The 21,672-nt window shown below is 40.8% G+C and overlaps 1 protein-coding gene across 1 annotated transcript; it reads right to left on the bottom strand.

Moving 5' to 3' along the window:
* Positions 1-3,377: 3,377 nt before the first annotated feature.
* Positions 3,378-4,667, bottom strand: TCIM (transcriptional and immune response regulator). Its single transcript, XM_060136275.1, has one exon. The coding sequence runs from the start codon at positions 4,601-4,603 to the stop codon at positions 4,283-4,285; it is 321 nt and encodes a 106-aa protein (XP_059992258.1). The 5' UTR covers positions 4,604-4,667; the 3' UTR covers positions 3,378-4,282.
* Between the last annotated feature and the right edge of the window lie 17,005 nt (positions 4,668-21,672).

The raw sequence follows: 21,672 nt of genomic DNA on the forward strand, positions 1-21,672 counted from the left end.
GTTTCATCTTCAGATTCCACATAGTTACTCATTTATTATTGAGTTGTGAAAGAGCTGTGTGGCTTTTCACCTCAGTAGACCAACTGTGAGCAAACAGTCTGGAAGAAATCACTGTAGCCTCCAACCATGTGTTCAGTTGCCAGACAGTGCATTACTTTTCAAAATATTAACTGTATCTTTTCGTAAGGCCTGATACATAATAGGTAGGCAGTAAATGTTACTCTTCTGTTGAAAGTCCTTCATGCTTCTTTCTTTCCTTCAGGATAAAATTAATACTCAAGCTTGTCTTTTAGACCCAGCTGCCTTTCTAATGATTGCTCCAAATGCTTAGGCCCCTAACCATGAACTGCATAGAGATTCTCAAACAATGTACACTCTTTCCCACCTCCTTGCCTTTGCGGATGCTACACCCAAATGCCAGAATGACATTTTTCCTCTCCATTCTCCTAAATCCAACTTTGAAACTTCTCTATGGAATCTTCTAGGATCTCCCCAGTTTGGAATAGATTTTCACCAGTTCTGCTGCTGCTCTCTACACCCCATCACCACCACCACCACCCACACACACACACATTCGCACTCACAAACACACACACACCTCTGCTCCCATAGCATCCTGTTTAAACTTCTATCATGGAACTCACTGTATTCATTTTAAAACCTTCTCTCACTCCTCTGACAAGGAGACTAGAGATTTGTTCTGTCCATGGCAGCCCACACGTGGGTGCTTACTACATTTCTGTTTCACAAATGGAGAAGGTAGAGACCCTGATTCCACTCTACAACTCCCTGTGTGTGACAAAGGGGGTCAATTAAATTACATGCCGTTCCGGGAAGCCCTTGTGTGGAATTTGGAAGGGCAGATGAAGCGCTTTGAAAGGGCATGCGATTCCTAGACCACAGCTTAATGATTTGTTTGTTAGGAAGGCTCTCCAAGGGAATAGCAGTCACATTCTCTGACTACCCTCGGACAACAGGAAAAAAATATCGGCAGTCACTTTCTCAGTAAATCTCATCTGTCAGCGATTCCTATGGGTACGAACCCTCCTCTGCTGGGCCAGGGCTGGGAACTGAGAAGGTTTATACTGAGTGGATAAAACCATGAATCCACAGTTTCTAACTTCCCCCAGTGAGCAAACCCAGACCCAAAGCCTTGACTGTCAACTCAGAAGAGAACTTGGATGTGATCTTTTGTTCCAAGGTGCTAACCCAGGTGTTATTTTAACTGCAGACTAGAAAGGCTACATCTGAGAAATCTTTGATACAATTAAAATGATTGAGAAGCTTTCCGCATGAAGTGCAAGTGCCAAATAAATAGACAAATAGACACAGATCAGATAAAAATGATTTATCAGAGGGTTTGTTTTCCTGTCTTTCTTACTAGCATATAAGTAATTGTCACTTCAAAGGATAAAAGAGAAATTTAGTTCCTCCTAGAGGAGCAGTCTAACCTAGTGGTTCGGAATGAAGGCTCTCTGGGTTTGATTCCTGCTTTCATTAGCTGTGTGTTATTGGGAAATTTACTGCACCTCTCTGTGCTTCAGTTTCATTACTACACATACATAGGCACATGCATGCACACGCATGCTTTTATATCACGGTACTAATGAAGTGATTTAATACACACACAAGAAAACCACTTAGAAAATTGTCTGGTGAATAGTAAGCACTAGTGAAAGTTAGTTGTTATTATTATGATCCTGATGATTGAAAAATATTAATGAGCTATTTCGCCTTCGTTGCTTTTACTTCTTCTATTATAATGTGATGTCTTGAGATATATTCCGTCGTCCTTGTGCCGTTGAAGGATTTCTGAACAGAACTAATCCTACCTGTTCTAATGAGGGATCCTATCACCTCACATTAAATAATAAAAATATCACGAAGTTAAAAATCATCCTTGTGCATTGATTCCAACTTCTGTTCTCCATGAAGGAGAAGGATGCCACGCTTGTGTAATAGTCTACAGAAAGAATTATTATTCTCCACACCATTGTGGATCATATCCCAACTGCTTTTTAATTTGTTCCCCATGTTATGGTCCTGCAGTCAGAAAATAATAATAATATCCTGCAAGAAAACTAAGTTAATACACAGTGATGTGAAAAGTGGGTAAGATACGCATTGTACTCTATTGAAAACAACAGAGGCAGAGAATGTAGTTATGAGTACGTATAATAAACTCAACCTTTGAATGACGTTCAGCATCTGAGATGTGTTTAAAGTCTTGGAGTGGAAGATAAGTTGAACATGTTCACGGAGATTGTGGAGTCTGATAACTTCTCTGCGGGAGTAACTTACTAAATTTCCTTCCCAAGCAGTTTATCACTGTCTTTGGGGCACCCTAGATGGACAGAGAAAATGTGTCACTGACAGGCCCTATGAGAGGTAGGAAGCTTATTCATTTCCAAAGCCTTCACTTTGATGATCCCCAAATACCATCACTAGCCAAGCCTTCCACCTGTCAGAACTCCTTCTTTTTTGTTCTTAACTAATTTTGGTTTCATGGATGTCTTTGCAAATCTGATGGAAATTAGAAATACTCCTCCAGGAAAAATGCAGACACACACAGTTTTGCATATTGATCTGTGTTTTTTATGGATGCTGTCATGTGAAAAAAATCCTTTTTAAATGGAATGATTTATATTATCTTCAGTAAATGAATCGATTAACATTTGAAAACCGACTTGACTACTTAATTTCTTTTTTAAAAAATATGTTATTTAAAAACTGACTTATAACTCTCCCCAAAGATTTCAGATCTTTCACTTTTGTTTTACTATGATCAGCAGTTTCAAAAACCTTTGTAGATGCTTCTGAAACACTTAATTTCTAGGGAAATTTTAAAATTTATTTCTGCTAGGAAAGTGTAGCAGGCATTGCTAGGTACCTTCTTAGAAATATTTTATTATAATTTTATGAGGAAATAAGCAAAGAGACTGCAATGTTATTCCCATATTGGTTTATATTAAATAAACATTGATAAGCCACAAAATCTTGATTGTAATTCAGACGCTGACCCTCAGATATATTGTTTTGGGAGAAATAAATGTACACAGCTACCATAGCCACAGAGGAAAAATGTCAAAAATATGGAGAGAAAAACCTTTTGAAACTCACCCTCTATGGATACATAAACAATACTGATGAGCCACTCTATGAATTCTATGCCTGTATCTTATATTTTAAAGTCGGGACAGAGAAACTTCCTAGATACTTGATGTAAGAATTTGCTTTGAATAAGGTGGCAATGCAAAGCTTCTTTAAAAGCACCTCTTACAGAGTAAAATCCTTAGAAAAGCTTATAAAAGTTTATAATAATAAAAATTACCATCGTACTTTTCCTTTGAGACCAATCATCACACACCAAGAGCAGCTAAGTTTATAATAATTTATTAAGGTTGCATATCATTTGTCATGAATAATAAATTATAGAAACCATAGCATCTTTATAAACTATTAAGTGTATCATATTCACTTCCTAATGCTTATTGCAGTAACTGTAACAAATTTAGATTATATTTTAGCATTAGTTAGAAGATTAAAAAAACTATAAAATTTGTTCACAGTACTTCGGATTTATGAAGGACCCTATTATTTTAACTTTTGGGCAAGCAGTTTGAAATACGTAAAAACCCCTTACAAACCAGAAGGTGGCGTACGGTTTCACTGAGCTGCTGAAAATAATGCAGTTCCTTGAATTTGTACTTACACCCATGTGGTGCACTTTTTAAGGCATTGTAATAAATGCAAATAAATAATCAATTACTGATCTCTAAAAAAAAAAATCTACCAATAGACAACATTGAAGCTTGGCAACACTTTGAACATTCAAATAAAAAATTCAGTAAACAATTGCAGCATGGAATTCTCTCTCCTGTTCCCCATTTCCCTCCCCCTACCCAGTTTGGTTAAGAAAAAAAAGTTCAGGTTGAGTTTAAGTCCTAGGGCCTGACTGGGAGACCCTGGCCTCCATTCTTCCCCAGACTTCTGTTATCTTCAGTTTCAGTTCTCACTATGTCTGTCCAGACTCGCCCCTGACATCAGCATCGGTCCTTTTCCCGCAGGGGGAGTTTTCCAGTCCTTGCTGAAAGCATTTCCTTCTCCACTGTAACAGCACAGGCGTGGAATTAGTTGGGAGTCTTTGTAACAAGTTCGTTCTGTTCCTATGGAAGAGAAACTTACAAGGCAGCAACAAGATGCTGTGCGCGTTAGGTTTCATAGACTGGCTTGGTCTTTAAATGTCCGGTCTTGGCTAATGTCCTTCTCCATCCTCTGGTCCTCAGTGAACTTTGATGGAATATTTCCGCAGTTTCAGAAATTGGAAAAGCTTGTCTTTCGTCCTCTTCTTCAGAGCCATCAGGGCTCGTGTTTTCTCCTCCAAATCTTGATCTATGGCCAAAATGATCTTAGCTCTCTCCTCTGCTTTCTTGTCCCCAGAGTTTTTGAAGAGCCTCTGTAATGCTTCTTGGTCTATGTTTTCAAAGATGTTGCCCACGGCTTTCTTACGTGAGGCTGTGTCGAAGTGGTAGCCGTGGATGGACGGGCTTACTCGCAATGAGGTGGACATGCTTCTGGCCGGGTGGCTTGCCTTGGCTTTCATCGATGTGTGAATCTTCGGGAATTCAGCTCCCGGGCTCCCCAGAGAGTCTGTAGCAAAATCATTCCGTGACTGCTATTTAAAGTGTGAACAAAAGCTCCAGGCTCAGATTACACTGGTGACATCAGAGTGATCCCAAGGAAGCATAATCACAGAGAGGTTTAACAGTTGAGTTGCCAATATCCTGTTCTTGTGCTAAATGTTACTAAAAGCTGTGTTCAGTGATGGGGCCGGAAAGGTGGGTATTTCTCTTTACCACATCTGTGGCCATAGGATTATAGACTTGGACCCTTCTACAGAAAAAAAAAAAAAAGCTGAAACCAGGACAGCACAAAGATAAGAGACAAACAAGGTGGCTTAGACCCTCAAATCTTTCCAGACAACAACCAAAGCAAAGGGTTCTGCCAGCCACCAGAAAGTTTTAATTCCCAGGGAAGTTATTAAAGTGCAGTCCCAACATTTGGCAGCCCACACCAGCGGCCTCTGGACATCTCTAGCCAGGGCAACCCTGAAGCTATTGAGAGACAGTTTAAGCATCAAGGACATTGATTTGGAGTATGTCTGCTGTAGAAGGGGGGTCAGACACTACAAAACGCTGATGTGACACAGGCTGAGTCCGTGACCATTCAGAGCCTGCGTCCAACAGCAGACCTGCAATTGCTGAATAAAATTTTCATTTAATAATAATCATAGCAATAGACAGTGTCTCCTTAGGCTTGTGTATATATCAACAACAATGTCAAAAAAAGCCAGAGGGAGAGTTAAAAGGTGCTTTTATGTACATAGCACTCAAAAGGGATGAGTTGACTTTTTCCTCTCATATTTATTTTGGCATCAGTCAGACACAGTCAGAACAATACTTCCTTTGGAAGAATTTAAATTCATTCTTTCTACCTTCCACAATATTCAGCCAGCCACTGTCCCCACTGGTGTATAGAACACTTACATTCCACCAAGGTTCAATGTCAGCTTCAAAGGGCTCCAGAGACTTCTCTTCAGGGACCTTCTGCCGGGTCCTGGCACTCTCAGAAACAGGGCTGGCCTTTGTTTTCCTCTCATCTAGTCATCTAGAAAAGTGCACAAAGGGAGAGCATGTAGACAAGGTACCTCACTAGAGAAATGAGTTAGAAGTTCTTCTCATATATTCATTCATTCACTCGTTTATTCAATCAGTATTTATTCAAGGTCGACTTTTAGCTGGAACTTTTCTAGGCATTGGAAATATAACAGGAAACCACACTAAACCAAATAAAAAACAAAACATCCCTACCTTACCTTTGTGGAATTTACATGCAGCTGGGAAAGGACGTCACAGGGTAATGCATGAAGCAGTTTGTACAGGAGAAGCAAGGGAGGGTTGGAATTTGCGTAGGATGTCCAGAGGCAGCTTCCCCATGTGACCTTGTGCAAAGACCTGAGGGAGCTGAGGGAGGAGCCTGTGTAGACAGACACCTGGGGGGAAGGGTGTTGTAGGCAGGGGTACAGCAAGTGCCAAGGCCTGAACATAAGAATATGCGTGGCATGTAGGAGAAACAGCTAGGAGCTCAGCCTGGCTGGAGCAGAGTCACCAGAGAAGACTGAGAAGGGGATTCAGGGTAAGAAAGCCAGGGGCAGATTGAGTACAACCCTGCACTCACAAATATCCTGTACTCACAACCCTGTCTCACAAATTTCCCTTTTACTCTGTAGGAGATAGGTAGCCTTTGGGGAATTTGGAGCTGAGAAATGACACGATTTTTCTTATAATTTAAAAAATAAATAACTGTCACTTCTTAGTAGAGAATAGATTGTAGGGAAACAAATCAGATTCTGGGCATATTGTGAAAGGGGAGTCGAAAGGATTGCAGATGGCCCCAACCTGGGGAACCAGACAGACAGGAGCCCAGCACTCACTCTTCGTGAAAGCTGCTTCCTTGAGAGATGTTTCTAGGTGAGCTGGTGTTCAACGCGCCAACCACGGCAGCTGATACTTGTTCTGGTTTTTCCATGGAGAACCCTATGTTCCGCTTCCCACTGCTAGGGATTTCCTGGCATATCTAGCACACCTTTGTGGCAGCCTCACTAACGTAAAAATAGTTATTATTCCATCATCAAAAAGTCTACATACAATAAATGCTGGAGAGGGTGTGGAGAGAAGGGAACCCGCCTACACTGTCGGTGGGAATGTAAATTGGTGCAGCCACTATGGAGAACAGGATGGAGGTTCCTTAAAAAACTAAAAATAGAACTACTGTATGATCCAGCAATCTCACTCCTGGGCATATATCCAGAGAAAATCATAATTCGAAAAGATACATGCACCCCAGTGTTCATTGCAGCACTATTCACAATAGCCAAGACATGGAAGCAACCTAAATGTCCATCGACAGATGAGTGGATAAAGAAGATGTGGTACATATATGCAATGGAATATTACTCAGCCATAAAAAAGAATGAAATAATGCCTTTTGCAGCAACATGGATGGACCTAGAGATTGCCATACTGAGTGAAGTCAGAGAAAGAGAAATAAAATATCGTATGATATCACTTGTATGTGGAATCTAAAAAGAAATGATACAAATGAACTTATTTACAAAACAGAAACAGACTCACAGACTTAGAGAATGAATTTATGGTTACCAGTGGGGGAAGGGTGGAGGAAAGGGATAGTCAGAGAATTTGGGACTGACATGGACATAACCTGTCTTAGCTGTCATTGCTCAAGCCTTCATCAGCCTTTTCATGCTCTGCCCTTTGTTGAGGTGACTCTTATGCAGGCTCACAGTTTTTATCTTCTATTCATTAATTAATCCCAAATTTTGATTTCCAACCTGCCCCTGTCCTTTAAAGTATAGATTCTTTTATTTAACTAACTATAGAATACTTACACAACACATGTATGCCATTAATACCTGTTCATTTGTAAAAGTCAGAAACCCAGTTATAATCTTCTGTAATCTTTAATATCTCGTTCTCTTTATCCCCTCTATCTATCTATCCATCTATATATGTCACCAAGTTCTGTCAATTCTATCTGCAAATATTTCTCAAATCGATCCAGTTTCTCTCTGTTTTTCCTGCCACCCTTCAGATAAGCCTCAATAGGGCGGATGCTCTGATACACAACCCAAGCATTCTCACTAAGTTTTCCCCAGATGCTCAGCTGTCAGCTGCCTTCGGAGGTGGTCACCACTGAAGAAGGTCATGTCACCTGAGGCACCTCCCCTTCCTGGTGCAGCTGTATCTAGTGACCGGTCAATACACGGGTGGAAATGCCCACTTCCCTCACCCCAGTTCTGAGGGCTCTTCTACACTTCAGAACATCCTTTAGGCTCTGCCCAATCTTGTCTCTTTCCCATCTCTTGGCAATGATCCCAAGAGCTCTCGGTGACAGACCACCTGCCTGCTGCTCGCCAGCTCAGAGTCTGCTTCCCCGGGACCCTGGTCCATGACACCCCATCTTCTCTCACCTGGACCAAGGTCAGACCTCTATCCCGGTGTTCCTGCTTCCACTCTTGTTCTCCATTCTCTGTGCAGCACCCAGAGCAATACTGTCTAATAAGCAATCTGGTCAGACCACTCCTGCTATTTTTCTTAGAATAAGCCTCCAAAATCCTAACACCACCTTTCTGAGCCTGACCTGCTCTGGTCCCTGGCTACTCCTGACGCATGATAATTTGCCACTCTCTGCCCTGCTTTCCAGTTCCTTGAACGCACTATGCCCATTCCTGCTCTGGGTATTTGCACATATTTTTCCTCCTTCTGGAATGTTCTTCTCTGCCTTTTATCTCAGCTATTCATTCATAAAATCTCAACTAAAAGCTACCTGGTCAGAGAAGTCTTCCCTGATGCTTCTAGACCAGATCAGGCCTCCTTGCCAATGTACCCTTTACTATTCCCTTGTAGCACTTATTACAATTTTCAAGCACACATTTATTTTGGGGATTACTGATTTAAAGCCTGCCTCCACCAAGAGCAGGGATCCGCTCTACGCTTCTCTTTAATGTGTCCGAAGCTCCTGGGTCACTTAATGTGTTGCAGTGTTTAACTAAATAACAGTGTGTGTGATTCTATTTAATTCTCATAGCAGCCCTGTGCGGTAGGAACTATTGCAATCCTCATGTGACAGACAGGACAACTGAGGCAATGGAAACTTGCTCCCTGCTGTAGGCTGAATACCCTCCCCCTCTCCCCAGATGTCCTAGAACCTATGAATATAAGCAAAAAGGAAACTTATAGTGCAAAAGGGGCTTATATGGCAAAAGGAATTTTGCAGGTGTAAATAAATTAAAGATCTTGAGTTGTGGAGATTATCTTGGATTATTACATGGTCAGCCCACGCAATCATAAGAGTCCTTATAAGCAGGAGACAAGAAGTCAGAGAGGGAGAAGCTGCTGTGTGGCTGACTTTGAAGACGGAGGATGGAGCCGTGAGCTAAGCACCAAGGGTCGCTTCTTGGCAGCCCCTAGAAGCTGGAAAGATCAAAGGAACAGATTCTCCTGTAAATCCTTCAGAAGGAACATATCGCCACAGACCCATTTTAGACCTCTGGCCTCCTGAACTGTAAGATAGTAAATTTGGGTTGTTTTAAGTCACTAATTTGTAGCAATTTGTTACGTGGCAATAGGAAACGAATTTACTCTGCAGATCCTTCAGCTGTGATAAGGTAACTTGAACCCAACGTGAACCCTTGACTACCTGACTCCAAAGCCCGTGATTTTAAACACTCTACTGAATTGCTCTCAAATCAACTGCAAGCTCTCTCTTCAAAAAGCGTGAATAATGTTCCCACATGACACTAAGCAGCTCTCCTCGAGTACTGCCTGAAAGCATCCAGATGAATTTGAGAGATTAAGGCATTTCAAAATTGTTTAGAGGACAAGACCATCCACAGGGGAACAGTGTTCGTTTCTGTTTACCAGAAATGTGACACAAGCCTTAAGGCTGTGATTTGCTGATGCCCTTTGCAAAGGTAACTCCACGTGTGCTTCGAAAGCCTTTTGCTGCTGTCACCCTGTTCTTTCCCTTCTTTGTATAAATATTTTCAGTGAATGATGTGGACAACACTCTAAAAAATCACTGGCGAGGAGTCACAAATTGCATATGGACGAGATGGTATCACATAGGTGCCTTACAGAATGTTTGCTCTCTACAGTAAAGACAGGACATGATGAAGGCTGTTTAAAAGAAGCAGCTTCTAGCAAATTCCTTGGCAGTCCAGTGGTTAGGACTTAAGAAGCAGCTCCTAGGCTAGTGTATTGTCTTTCAGGCACCAGTTTTCCAGTATTTTTTCATCGCACAGAGAGATCTGTTTGCCGGTAATAAGTGTGTGCTTGGTTACTTTTGTATCTAATGAAAAGATTTGAGAAAACAAAAGGAAAGAAGAAAACTAATATTTATTAAGTGATGTGTATACGTAGTTTTCTTCATACAATATCTAAATGATTCTTCATAACAATACTGGAAGTAGATATTATTGACCTCCATTTTCACTAAAAACAAAGAATTGGGCTAAACATTCTGTCCAAAGTAAGTTGTAAAAACTGAATTCATTTCCAGACCTTTTTCTTATCCCCAAAATCTCTTTGGGAAGGTTTTCCCGAACTTTTGCTAGGCTACTTGCCACTACTGTTTGCATCACTAAGACTCTAGATTTACCTTTCCAGAGGAAAAATGAGAACTTTATCTATATCTTTAAAGGGCCAAAGATATTAAGTGTAGAGGCTGGTACATAGAATGTATCTAATGAATACTTACTGAATTATTACATGAAGAAGTGAATGAAAGTAATCATACAGAATTTACTTCAATGCTGTTTTGTGTACCAATTTCTCTCCCTGGCAATCTCCTGAAAATGAAAAGCACAGAAGCCAGCAATTAGACATGTATACCTTAAACTTTCACTGAGCTATCCCTGCACATTTTTGTTTTAACAACAAAAATTTCGTACTGCGTTGCAATTTACCAAGTGCTTTCACATATATTACTTCGTTTGACTTTCACAACGTCACTGGTAGTATTATCCCTATTTTGCAGATGAGAAAACTGAGTATAACAGAAGTTAAGCAAGTTTCCCCAAATTTTGGAGCTAATTAAATAACAGAGCTGGCCCTGGAACTCTCATTTTTTGGTCTTTAAATCCTATGGGTTTTTTTCCTACCATCGCATAGCTTCCTGCTTAGGCTCATTATTTCCTTATCTCTTATAGTTTGAAAATTCTATCCCAACTGTCTTTCATTTTTCTTTTCATGTCTTTAGTCATTGATTTATAGATTCAGTCACAAACACACTATTGAATGCTTACTGTGTGCCACGAGCTTGAGGAACAAACAGGCTGGGAGAAATGGACATCATCCCGGTGTCTGTGGAACATGAGGCCTAGAGAAGAAAAGAGACTTTAGACAGATAAGTAAACATATCAGTAGATGAAGAAATATTTATAAGTGCTAGAAAATGAAAAACATCAGGTGATATAAAGGAGGAAACAAGGTGAGGCTTCCTTTAAATCGTTCAAGGCGTGAAAAGCTTTTCTGGAGGAGAGCCATTTAAGCTGAGACTTGAGGTAAATGTTGAAATTAACAAGGAGAGGAGCACAGCAAGGAGCTTTGGATGCAGAAGGAAATCCTGTGCAAAGGCCCTGGGGTGGGAATGAGTTTGAAGGACAGGGAAACAGACACAAAGACAACGCAGGTGGGAAATAGAAACCAACGAGGAGAGGATGATGATGCTAGATTGGTAGGTGGGGCCGGAAGATGGAAAGGGTTGAGGACCGTGTTGAAGACTTAATATTTTATCCTAAGTGCAATGGGCCGTCTTTAAAAGGTTATAAGCATGGAAGGGAAAGTGCTGCGCTTTTCTCATTTAATTTTTTAAATTACTTTGTTGAGTAGTCAAAGACAACAACTAAAGAGAACAATTATGGTTTCAGGTGGTAAACAGACTCTTCTAAATGTAGTTTGGAAATAAACTCAAAGGGACTTGGTGATGACTTTAATAGGGGATGGGCTAAGCGTCAAGGGTTACTCCCAGGTTAAACCCTGGCCTCCTTGGTGGGGAAGGTTGAGAGTGAAAAGGATTTGGGAGAAAATACAAGTTCAGTGCTGCACACAGTAAATCTGAAATGCCTGGGAAACTTCCAAGAAGACAGCTGAGTATGTGAATCTAGAGCTCAGAGGAGAAGTCTGAAATGTAGTTTTAATTTTTATTTTTTCTCAGTAATAATTGTCAAGAAATCAACACTGACTGCAGCTTTCTTTATCCTACTTATGCATAAACCCAGAATCTAGAACAATGCCTGGCACAAAGTAGAATTCATATAAATAGTTTTAGAATTATTTTACATAAGGAAAATATTGAGGCCTAGAGAGGGCTGAATAACATGTGAAAACAATGGTCAATGGTCACGTGACTTCTTTTCACTGGACACTTAAACCTTCATTTTTCTATACTTAACAACTGAAATGGCAATCATTCTCTTAAGTAATTGCTTTGAGGGCATTTACTATATTCCATATGTTTATATAAAATCTATACTAGTCCATTTCTGCCGTAGTAGTGGTTAATCCCTTTAAAAAATTAATCAGCAAACATTTTTATTTCAGTAAATTTTATTAAATGTCTTTTTAATCTTTAGTGATTGCTGATGAGAACGAACGGCAGGTTTTCTTCCAGAAACTTTGATTCTGACATACTTTTACTCGAAGAGAGGAACTAATTAAACATTCTGAAGCAATAAAAATTTTGAGCAAAGAAAAAATAAAAACGACAGAGAAATGCTTTTCCAAAATGCTTTCAGTCAAAATATGGGGAAAAAATCCACAACTTTACTGCAAAGAATTACCGCCAAGCCCATTTTTTTAAAGTGCTGCTTTTTAAATGGTGCCTTTGCATGTGAAATGAAATAGCTGTCTTTGCTTAAGCCACAGTCTATATTTGCAACATCTCCTAAAAAAGGAACTGAAGATAAGCTTTTCTTTTTTAACATTTTAATTAGCTGCTCAGATTCAGATATTGAGCTCCTTTTATTAATAGCTTCTTTCAAAGGAAACAGTTGTGAACATAAACTAACATGTTTTTCTCAGGAAGTGGGCATGAGATATTTATATGTATTTATAGTAGTGTGTGTTTCTAAAATCTATGACTAAAGCTAAAAAAATCTTTATGCACCATCTCCTCCCACTTGCCACTCCCTCTCCTTCAGTCCGTGCCTCTCAAAGTGGGACTCCACAGAGAAAGAACTCCTGGCATGTGCCTCCCAGATTTCGCAAGTAGTGTCGCAAACCATACACGTGGCCACTTCTGAAGGCCCTTCTCCTGAGCAGATTACTGTCACACCTGGCTCCTCTCTACTCAGACTGACCTACTCATTCTCTCTGACTTTCCAAGAACTATAGGCAGCCCAAACTTCTGAGGGGCCTGGAGAAATCCGGTCCCGAAACTTCTCCAAGCCGCTGAGGGACAACTGGACTCTTGGAATTCTTCATAAGGTGAAGCAAACTCTTAGCAAGGACAACATATCTCTGTTTAAATATTGAAAGGTTATTAAATGGAAGAAAAATTAGGCTTATCTGAAAAGTGCCTGGTGGTAGAAATATGGCCAATGAAATAGGTGAGCTCCAGAAAGACATAGTTTGACTCAGCACAATTAAAGGCATTTACTCAATGAGAGAATAAACAGTGAGAATGTTCAAGTACAGTCAGGATGACCACTAGGTAGGTATCCCATAGAGACATGTAAGTAGTGAGACTAGACCAGTGCTTATTTTTATTTATTCTATTTGTTGCTGATGATCTACAGCATGTGTCATCAGGTTATACACACATAAGAAAGTGTGTAACATTTTTGTTTCAGTCATTATATATAAGAACATATATATGTTTCATGTATGTATAAGTAATGTACATGCATAGCTGAAGCACAAATTTCAAAAGGACAGTTAAACTTACTAGCTTTATGCACTATGTATTTCATTCTATTTTTATTGTATCCTCTGGTCGTTAAAAAATGGCTGGTTACAACCCATTAAACTGACTTCAAACTCACTAATGAGTCACAACTTGTGGTTTGAAAACCACTGGACTAGACAATTTTAATGACTCTTTTGATGCTGAGCAGAGGAAATCGTGACCCTTTGCTTCAATAAACTTTTACGTAACTAGTTGTTGCTGTGCTGTTGTTTTTGACACTTGTGTACACGAAAGGCTTCAGCATAACCACCCTGAAACGGTAGACAGTCCAGTACAGCTGCCATCGCTATAATCATTCGGGGAATAATTGTTTTTTAACATGTCTCTAGAACTAGGTAGTAGAACCCCATAAAAATCTCAGTAGTTTAGACCACAAGGGCAATCATACATTCAATCCTTTGCTCATTTAGCCAATAAAATATCTATTTATTTCATTTCAAAAGCCTCCCATCCTGTTTGCGATGCCCGAAAGAGATAAATACTGTATATGCTTATTAGTCTTGCTTGCCATTCCTCCAAACATCCCAAGGTGTTCCCTCTTCCATTTTACAGGGCTAATGAGATAAGAACTGGAGGACCAAGGTAGTAAAAAGGGTGCCATGGTAGGGGATAAGGATGGTGATGTTGGCTGTGGGAGGTCAAGAATAGCCTTGGGTTGGGGAGGGATAAATTGGGAGATTAGGATTGACATATACACACTACTATATGTAAAATAGACAATGAATAAAGACCTACTGTATAGCACAGGGAACTCTACTCAATACTCTGTAATGACCTATATGGGAAAAGAATCTAAAAAAGAGTGGATATATGTATACGTATAACTGATTCACTTTGCTGTACGCCTGAAACTAGCACAGCATTGTAAATCAACTATACTCCGATTAAAAAAAAAAAATAGCCTCGGGTGAAAGGTAACAAAGTAGATCCCAACAGACTCCCAAGACACTCAACAGGCACCTGTTTTCAAATGCATGAAGTGAAAAACTGACCCTCTTCTAGTTTACTACTTGTTGACACATGAATATGAGAGTCCCTAAAATGCTGGAAAAATTGCGCAACTGCTATACAATCCAAACTTGTATCTCTGGAGATAAATTTACTTTTCTATTTCAGCATGTCAAATCTAAGTTTTCAGACAGCCTGGGAAGGACGGGAAAGCAGCATTTAATGTAGTCGCATGTGTTCCAGGCTCATGCAAAGACTAACACTCAGTAGGAATTTATGATGGATTTTATGACTCAGAAGCAGAAGAAAGAGATCATGGTCCCTGAACTTAGTTGGTTTTTGTTTAGAACATTAAGGAACTGGTCCAAGGCCACTGAACAAGAGTAACTAAATATTTACTGAACCCCTTAGAGGGTATTAACTTTCCCATAATTAGTCTTTTTTAAAAAAAACCCTGACATCAACTTAATATGTTGTCTTTTGTCTTTTTGTTTTTCAAGGTATAGTGTTCTACACGTGCTCTCAAATCTTGTCAAACATTATTTCTAGTTAATTTTGTTCTAAATTCTCAAGTGCATTAAATATTTCTACTAGTGATAAAAGTGAGTTCAACTGACATGCCGGCAGAGCCACGGGGTCCGTAGTATCTTACATATTTTGTGGCCAGAATGGCACCACCGTGCCATCGCACAGATGGGGCTCAGGCAGGGAGGCAATTTTCTGAGGGGCACAGCTGTTTTGGGTGGCCCGGCAGGGGTGAAAACAAACCAATGGCTGATCTCCTGGAAACTGGGGTAGTGGACCTTTTGTCTTAAACGTCTAGGACTCCTCTTCCCGTTTCTTTCCGGGTAACAAATGCTTTCTCTTGCATTCAAACTTACTCTGCAGGAGGATTGAGAATCAGTGCTCTACACTGATTCTGTGGTACTCTTTAGAGAGGGTATTTGCATTTGCACCTTATTTCCCTCCCAATGTCACGTAGACCCCCCTGGAGTCAATGAGTCCGTGACACACGGCCATCTCTCCTTCCTGCTCAGTTTCTCCTCGGCTGCTTGACTAGTACCCTTATAGGACTGTACACCTGACCCCTGGTAGCTCTCAGTAAATCACGAAGTAGATAATACTGAGTGTCCAGCATGCTGCTTACTTATTTTTGACTTTTAATACAAAGGTGCAAACTCCGTGGTGAGTTTCGCACGCTTGAACCACGGTGGGTCTCTCTCCAGTTCCCAGATCTCTCCAGCCTTTTGTTTGTCTAACCTTAAAGCACTTCAGGACACCGTGTTCCCAGACTTTCCTCTGGTCTAATCAGGTTCCGTGTCCCAGAGGGGACTGCAGCTCTTGGCTAGCTTGTCTCCTGGTTCCTCATCCAGGAAGAAGCAGGGAAGAAGGCCAGAGGCTGCACCCCCAGCAGCTGTGAGGTTACAGCTCACTGGCCCTTTGTGCTCCGCTCTGACTCCCAAACCCCTGGGGTCCCTCGCAGAGGCTGTGCGAAAAGGAATCTGGCTGTACTGGCATCCTCACCTTCCTTCCTCTTTGAACTCCTGGCAGGAAGTCACTGATACAAGATGACACTTAAAAAAAAAAAAAGAATCCCGGAATGCTGCCTAAATCTTGAATTTAGTTCAGTTGTCAGCTTGCCTAGAAGCCGGGAAAACCGTGAAAGACGTTAGATGCATCTATGTAACCGGATTTTCAGAATGGCCTTAGCATTGGACCCCTTACGCTAAAAGCAGATACAGCATCGCGTTTTAGAGCTGAGAGGGGCTGCAAAGTCTTTTAGAAAAGAGAAGTAAGGCAGAGTACTGGGTCCCAGGCTCAATTCGCCCCTGTCTGAAAGTTTGCTCTTTCTCGGAGTCCTGCGTGTCTGTACTGGACCCAGGACTCAGCTTTGCAGAGACTCCCTGAACTGCAAGGGACCACAAGACATCTGACTGACAGCCTCCTGCCTCTGGTTCAGACCCCCCGTCATCATTTGAATTAGGAAATTGGAAGTTCTCCTAACTTTGTCCCTATACCCCTGGACATTGCTCTGTGTTAAATTATCACGATAGTGGTGGGAGAGGGGAAATTTGTTTCTTTTTTTAGAAAAATTCAGAGAAAAGTTAAAGTTTGAAAAATTACTGTCTTGAATTTAACACTAGATGATGACCTGGACTCACCAGGGTTCTGGCGGGCAGGGCTCTGGGCAGAGCAAAGAGGGAAGGGAAGTCATATTTCAGGCGTTCCTCCCGTTCCAGGCACCTTTCATACACTTTACAAATCGTCACCAGAGTCCTGTAAGAGCGGGTAAAGTGGAAAGTGAGGTTTATTTAATAAGTGAAGGCACAGGGTCTCGTTTCTTGTTTGTATCTATCTGAATCCAAAACCACAGAGAACCTTTCCACCAAACGACTGCATCCACCATGTTGCCTTTGTCCTGGCTTCTGTCTCTTCCCCCACTTTTCTCCTAAACGTACATTCATGGTGTGCTTGACCCACAGTATCTATATATTTACATCTATATCTATATTCATCTATCTGTCATCCATCTCTCTGTCATCTATCACCTATCAGTAAATACAAAATCTAAAATCATCCTCCCAGCCACTCATTGAACCCTTGAGGATTAAGCCTTCGGGAAGCAAAGTATCACACAGAACATTGGGCAGCTGAGATGGAAGGGTTGTCCCAGGTCCGTGTGACTCTAGGTCTCTGCTTTTTCACAATCCCCCTGCATTTGTTCTGACATTTGAAAGAGCAGCTTACGCGTGTCAATAATTTGGCAGCCACGTTAGAGCCAAGAGAGAAGAGAGGGGAGGGCCTGTGTTGGAGAAGAAGTATGAATGGAGTAAAGAAGAAGGAGAGCCGTGCCTCAGATGGAACTGCAACGGTGACAGTATCCACCCCAGGGTGTCCTTCCCTCCACCTGTTTCCCCTCTCCCACCTTATGTCCAATTCAGCGACTTCCGGTGGACCGGCTTCTCAGAGTGAATCTCATTAACTCCACTGGACCACCAGCTTCCATGCCACCATCATTTTTCTCCTGGATTACCACAAAAGTGTCTTTACTATTCTCATGCATAACATCTAGAATGTTTCCTGGAAAGCATAGATCTCATCTTAATTTTTCTGTGGATAAAACACTTCAGTAGCTTCACATTGAATAGACTAAAACCTGAATTCCTTATGTGAGTTACAAAGCTCCCTCTGATATGGTTCCCGCTCACATATATGGTCTTAGATTCTCTCCCTGTCTCTGTCTCTCTGTCTGTCTCAGGAGTGATCCAGCTCTAGGACTTTATATTGCCCTTTGCCTAAAACCATTTCTTCCTCCCAGATTGTCAGGTGCCTTCCTTTTTCTCATCAGTCAGATTCTATTTCTAATGTCCTCTTCCATAGGGGCCCTCTCTTAGCATTTATTATGGATTGAATTGTGTCTCCCATAAAGACATGTTAAAATCCTAACCCCCAGTGCCTGTGAATGTGACCTGTGATTTCAAAATAGAATCATTACAAATATAATCAAGTTAAGATGAAGTTATACTGGATTTGACTGGGCCCTAATCCATGGATGGTATCCTTATAAGAAAGGGAAAAATTTGGACACAGACACACAGGGAAGAAGGCCATGTGGAGGTTAAGGCAGAGATTGGAGTGACGCATCTAATGAGCCAAAGAATGCCAGGATTGCTTGCACCTACCAGAAGCTAGAAGGCAAGGAAACACAGCTCCCCTAGAGTTTGCAGATAGGGTGGCCTCCCCAACACCTTGATTTCAGACTTCTATCCCCCAGAACCATGGAAGAATAAATTTCTGTTGTTTTATATAACTCATTTTGTGATCATTTGTACAGCAATCCTGGAAATTAATACAGAAATCAATCAAAAGTTTGCCCCGGGCTTCCCTGGTGGCGCAGTGGTTGAGCGTCCGCCTGCTGATGCAGGGGACATGGGTTCGTGCCCTGGTCTGGGAAGATCCCACATGCCGCGGAGCGGCTGGGCCCGTGAGCCATGGCCGCTGAGCCTGCGCGTCCGGAGCCTGTGCTCCGCAACGGGAGAGGCCACAACAGTGAGAGGCCCGCGTATCACAAAAAAAAAAAAAAAAAAAAGTTTGCCCCAACTAACTCTCTAGCTCATAGCCCATCACTCTCTAAAATTACCATTATTTTATTATATATGTAACTAATAGATACATTTACAATATTTATACCCATCTATTAACGTTTCTGATATTTATATCTATATGTATGTGTGATATATGGATATTTGAAAGCACAAAATGTATCCATGTGGTTCACTGAACACCTAGAGGATCGTCTGTGTGTAATAGGGCTGTAGCAATACCTGTTGAATGAACAGGTAAACTTTGTGAGTGCAGTCATAGAGCTATGCTCAGATAATCTCTGAACAAAAGCCTTTATTATCAAGCTCTTTCTTCACTGAAGGCCAGGTTATCTCAGATGCAGAGTATTTTTCCAATGCTTCATTTAATAAATCTAATTCTTTGAACACTGAACTCAAATTCTGTTCCACTTATTCAAACTCCCAGAGAGATAGAGTGTTATAAAGATATGATTTTGTATCAGTTAAGAGATATGTAATACGTATCAATGTGATTCCTACAGCAAAGGTCTGAATTTGAAACAATAAAAATAATTAATAAAAAATTGAAAAAACAAATTGAATTAAATATATCAAATGTATCAGGTGAGAAAATACAATTAATTTACTTTTAGCTGTCCCCAGCGCTTAAGAACTGAAACAGGAGAGGCCCAAACACCTATGAGTTTTTCCATCACTTGGCAAAAATAAGTTCATTTTTGAATGAGTTTAGGTTTGGCTACATTGAGTATGGCGGTTCATGCTCTAATTCATCTTGTGATCTGCTTAATTTTGTTCTGACATCACTTTCTGTTTCCTAAGTATAAAGCCTTGCAGATGTGTCGAGTATCATAGATGAGTCCTAATGTAGAAAAATCAAGTTTGTTCCAGTGGGCAAAGTCCAGGCTTCAAGACCCAGAACCCTCTGATTTCAATCGCAATGGACCACATAATCACAGGTAAAGAACCCTGTTTTCTGAGCATGACATATTGTTTTTCATGGCATTTGTTTTCTTTTAAAGATCATCATCAAAGTAATAGAAGTTTGTAACAATGATATAGAAAATACAAAAAAATAGAATACCAAAAATATAAATCAGTCCCAGTCTTACCAGCCTCAGGTAAAAACTATTAATATGTTAGTTTATTTTCCTCCAGTTGGTTTTGTGTGTACATATTTATACAAAAATATATGCACAGAAATACGGCTGTGTTTCTCACAAAATTAAGGACACATGGTATACAATATACAGCTTTTGTATCCTGCTTTCTTTGAGGTCTATATAAATATTGATTTCTTTAATTCACATTCTATGTGAATTTTTTGTGTTTGTGAATATGACTTAAAAATTTGCCCAACATTTAATGACATAAATATGCCATAAATTAATGAGCAGTTTATTGTTGAAAATTTAACCTATTGCTAATTTATAAATGATGCTTCTGTAAAGATTGCTGTCCATAAACCTTTGTGTCCATGTCTTTGGAACTTGGTCTTTCCCTGAGTTTTTCACACCACAGCAACTCCTTTCCAAGAGAAAGTATTCCAAATGCTCTAAGAGATTCAGACAGAAACTGCAAGGCTGCTTGTGAGTTAAAATGTCATTTCTCCCACGTTCTCCCGGCTAAGTGAGTCACTAAGATGAGCACAGATTCAAGGGAAGGAGAATTCAAGAAAATGAGAAGCTGAAATAAAGTTGTGTGTCTGTTTTTAAGCAGGATTTTGGAAAAATATAAAGAAGTCAGGTCCTGCTGGATTTGAAACTAAAACTTTCTTATTCCTAGCTTCTCTCCACCTTTCAATGGAGGAGTGGCAAGGTCACATTCCAGAAGACTGAATGGGATGAGAGAGTCTGTCCTGGCTCTTCTAGGTAACAGTCACATGCAAAATACACTTAGACTTCTTCCAAGACCTCTAAAATTTGATCCACTTACAGTATCATCACGAAGTCCAGGGTCTCTCCATCCAAATGAAGTACAGGTACAGAGGAGTTTCTTGGACAGTAACTCAAGAACATCCCCTCTCAATCTGTAAACCTATAAATATGTTAGCTAGCCTCCCCACCGCCAATGTATGCACTCAACCTACAACGGTGATACAGGGATAGAATTGTGATGGGTTGAATCCTGTCTCCTGTAAATTCTCATGTTGATGTTCTAACCACCAGTGCCTCAGAATGGGTCCCTATTTGGAAACAGGGCCATTGCATATAAAATTAGTTCAGGTGACGTCATACTGGAGGAGGATGGACCCTTAATCTAATATAACTGGAATTTCTTTTTTAAAAAAGGGGAAATTTGGACACAGGCATGCAGAGAGGGAAGGTAATATGAAGAACATATAGAGAGAGGACTTCCCTGGTGGCGCAGTGGTTGAGAGTCCGCCTGCCGATGCAGGGGATGCGGGTTCGTGCCCCGGTCCAGGAAGATCCCACATGCCGCGGAGCGGCTGGGCCGGTGAGCCATGGCCGCTGAGCCAGCGCGTCCAGAGCCTGTGCTCTGCAGTGGGAGAGGCCACAACAGTGAGAGGCCCCTGTACTGCAAAAAAAAAAAAACATAGAGAGAAGACAGCCATCTATAAGCCAAGGAGATTGCCCTGCAACAAACCCTTCTCCCAATTCTCAGAAGAAACCAACACTGCTGTCATCTTGATCCTGGACTTCTAGCTTCCAGCACCACGAGACAATAAATTTCTATTGTTTAAGCCACCCATTGTGTGGTACTTTGTTATGACATGCCAGCAAACTAATGCAAGAATGACTGAAATAGACATTCTCATTTAATAAGAACAGAAAGGTGAGGCCTACAGCATACAGTGGTCCATAGCAATACTGAAACTGATCCGGACACACAGCACCAGTTTCTTAATTAGATTCTCCTTGGGTATGATTTTTTTTTTTTTTTTTTTTTGGGCCATCTTAGCTCTGCTCTTAGGACTATGAGCTCCTCACTCTGGAACACCCTTCCTTTGCCACAAGATGTGACTCATTTTTTCCACTTTAGTAGCTTTCTCATCCTGCTTCCTGAAGCCCTGTCTCTATTGCTTCTAATCCAAGTATACAATGCTTCGGGTAGTGTAATTATATTACAGCGT

This window comes from Lagenorhynchus albirostris, chromosome 21 (genome assembly GCF_949774975.1).
Source record: "Lagenorhynchus albirostris chromosome 21, mLagAlb1.1, whole genome shotgun sequence".
NCBI lineage: Eukaryota > Metazoa > Chordata > Mammalia > Artiodactyla > Delphinidae > Lagenorhynchus > Lagenorhynchus albirostris.

Excerpts from the sequence above, each read along its gene's own strand:
- TCIM (XM_060136275.1), bottom strand. The coding sequence starts at position 4,603 with ATGAAAGCCAAGGCAAGCCACCCGGCCAGAAGCATGTCCACCTCATTG.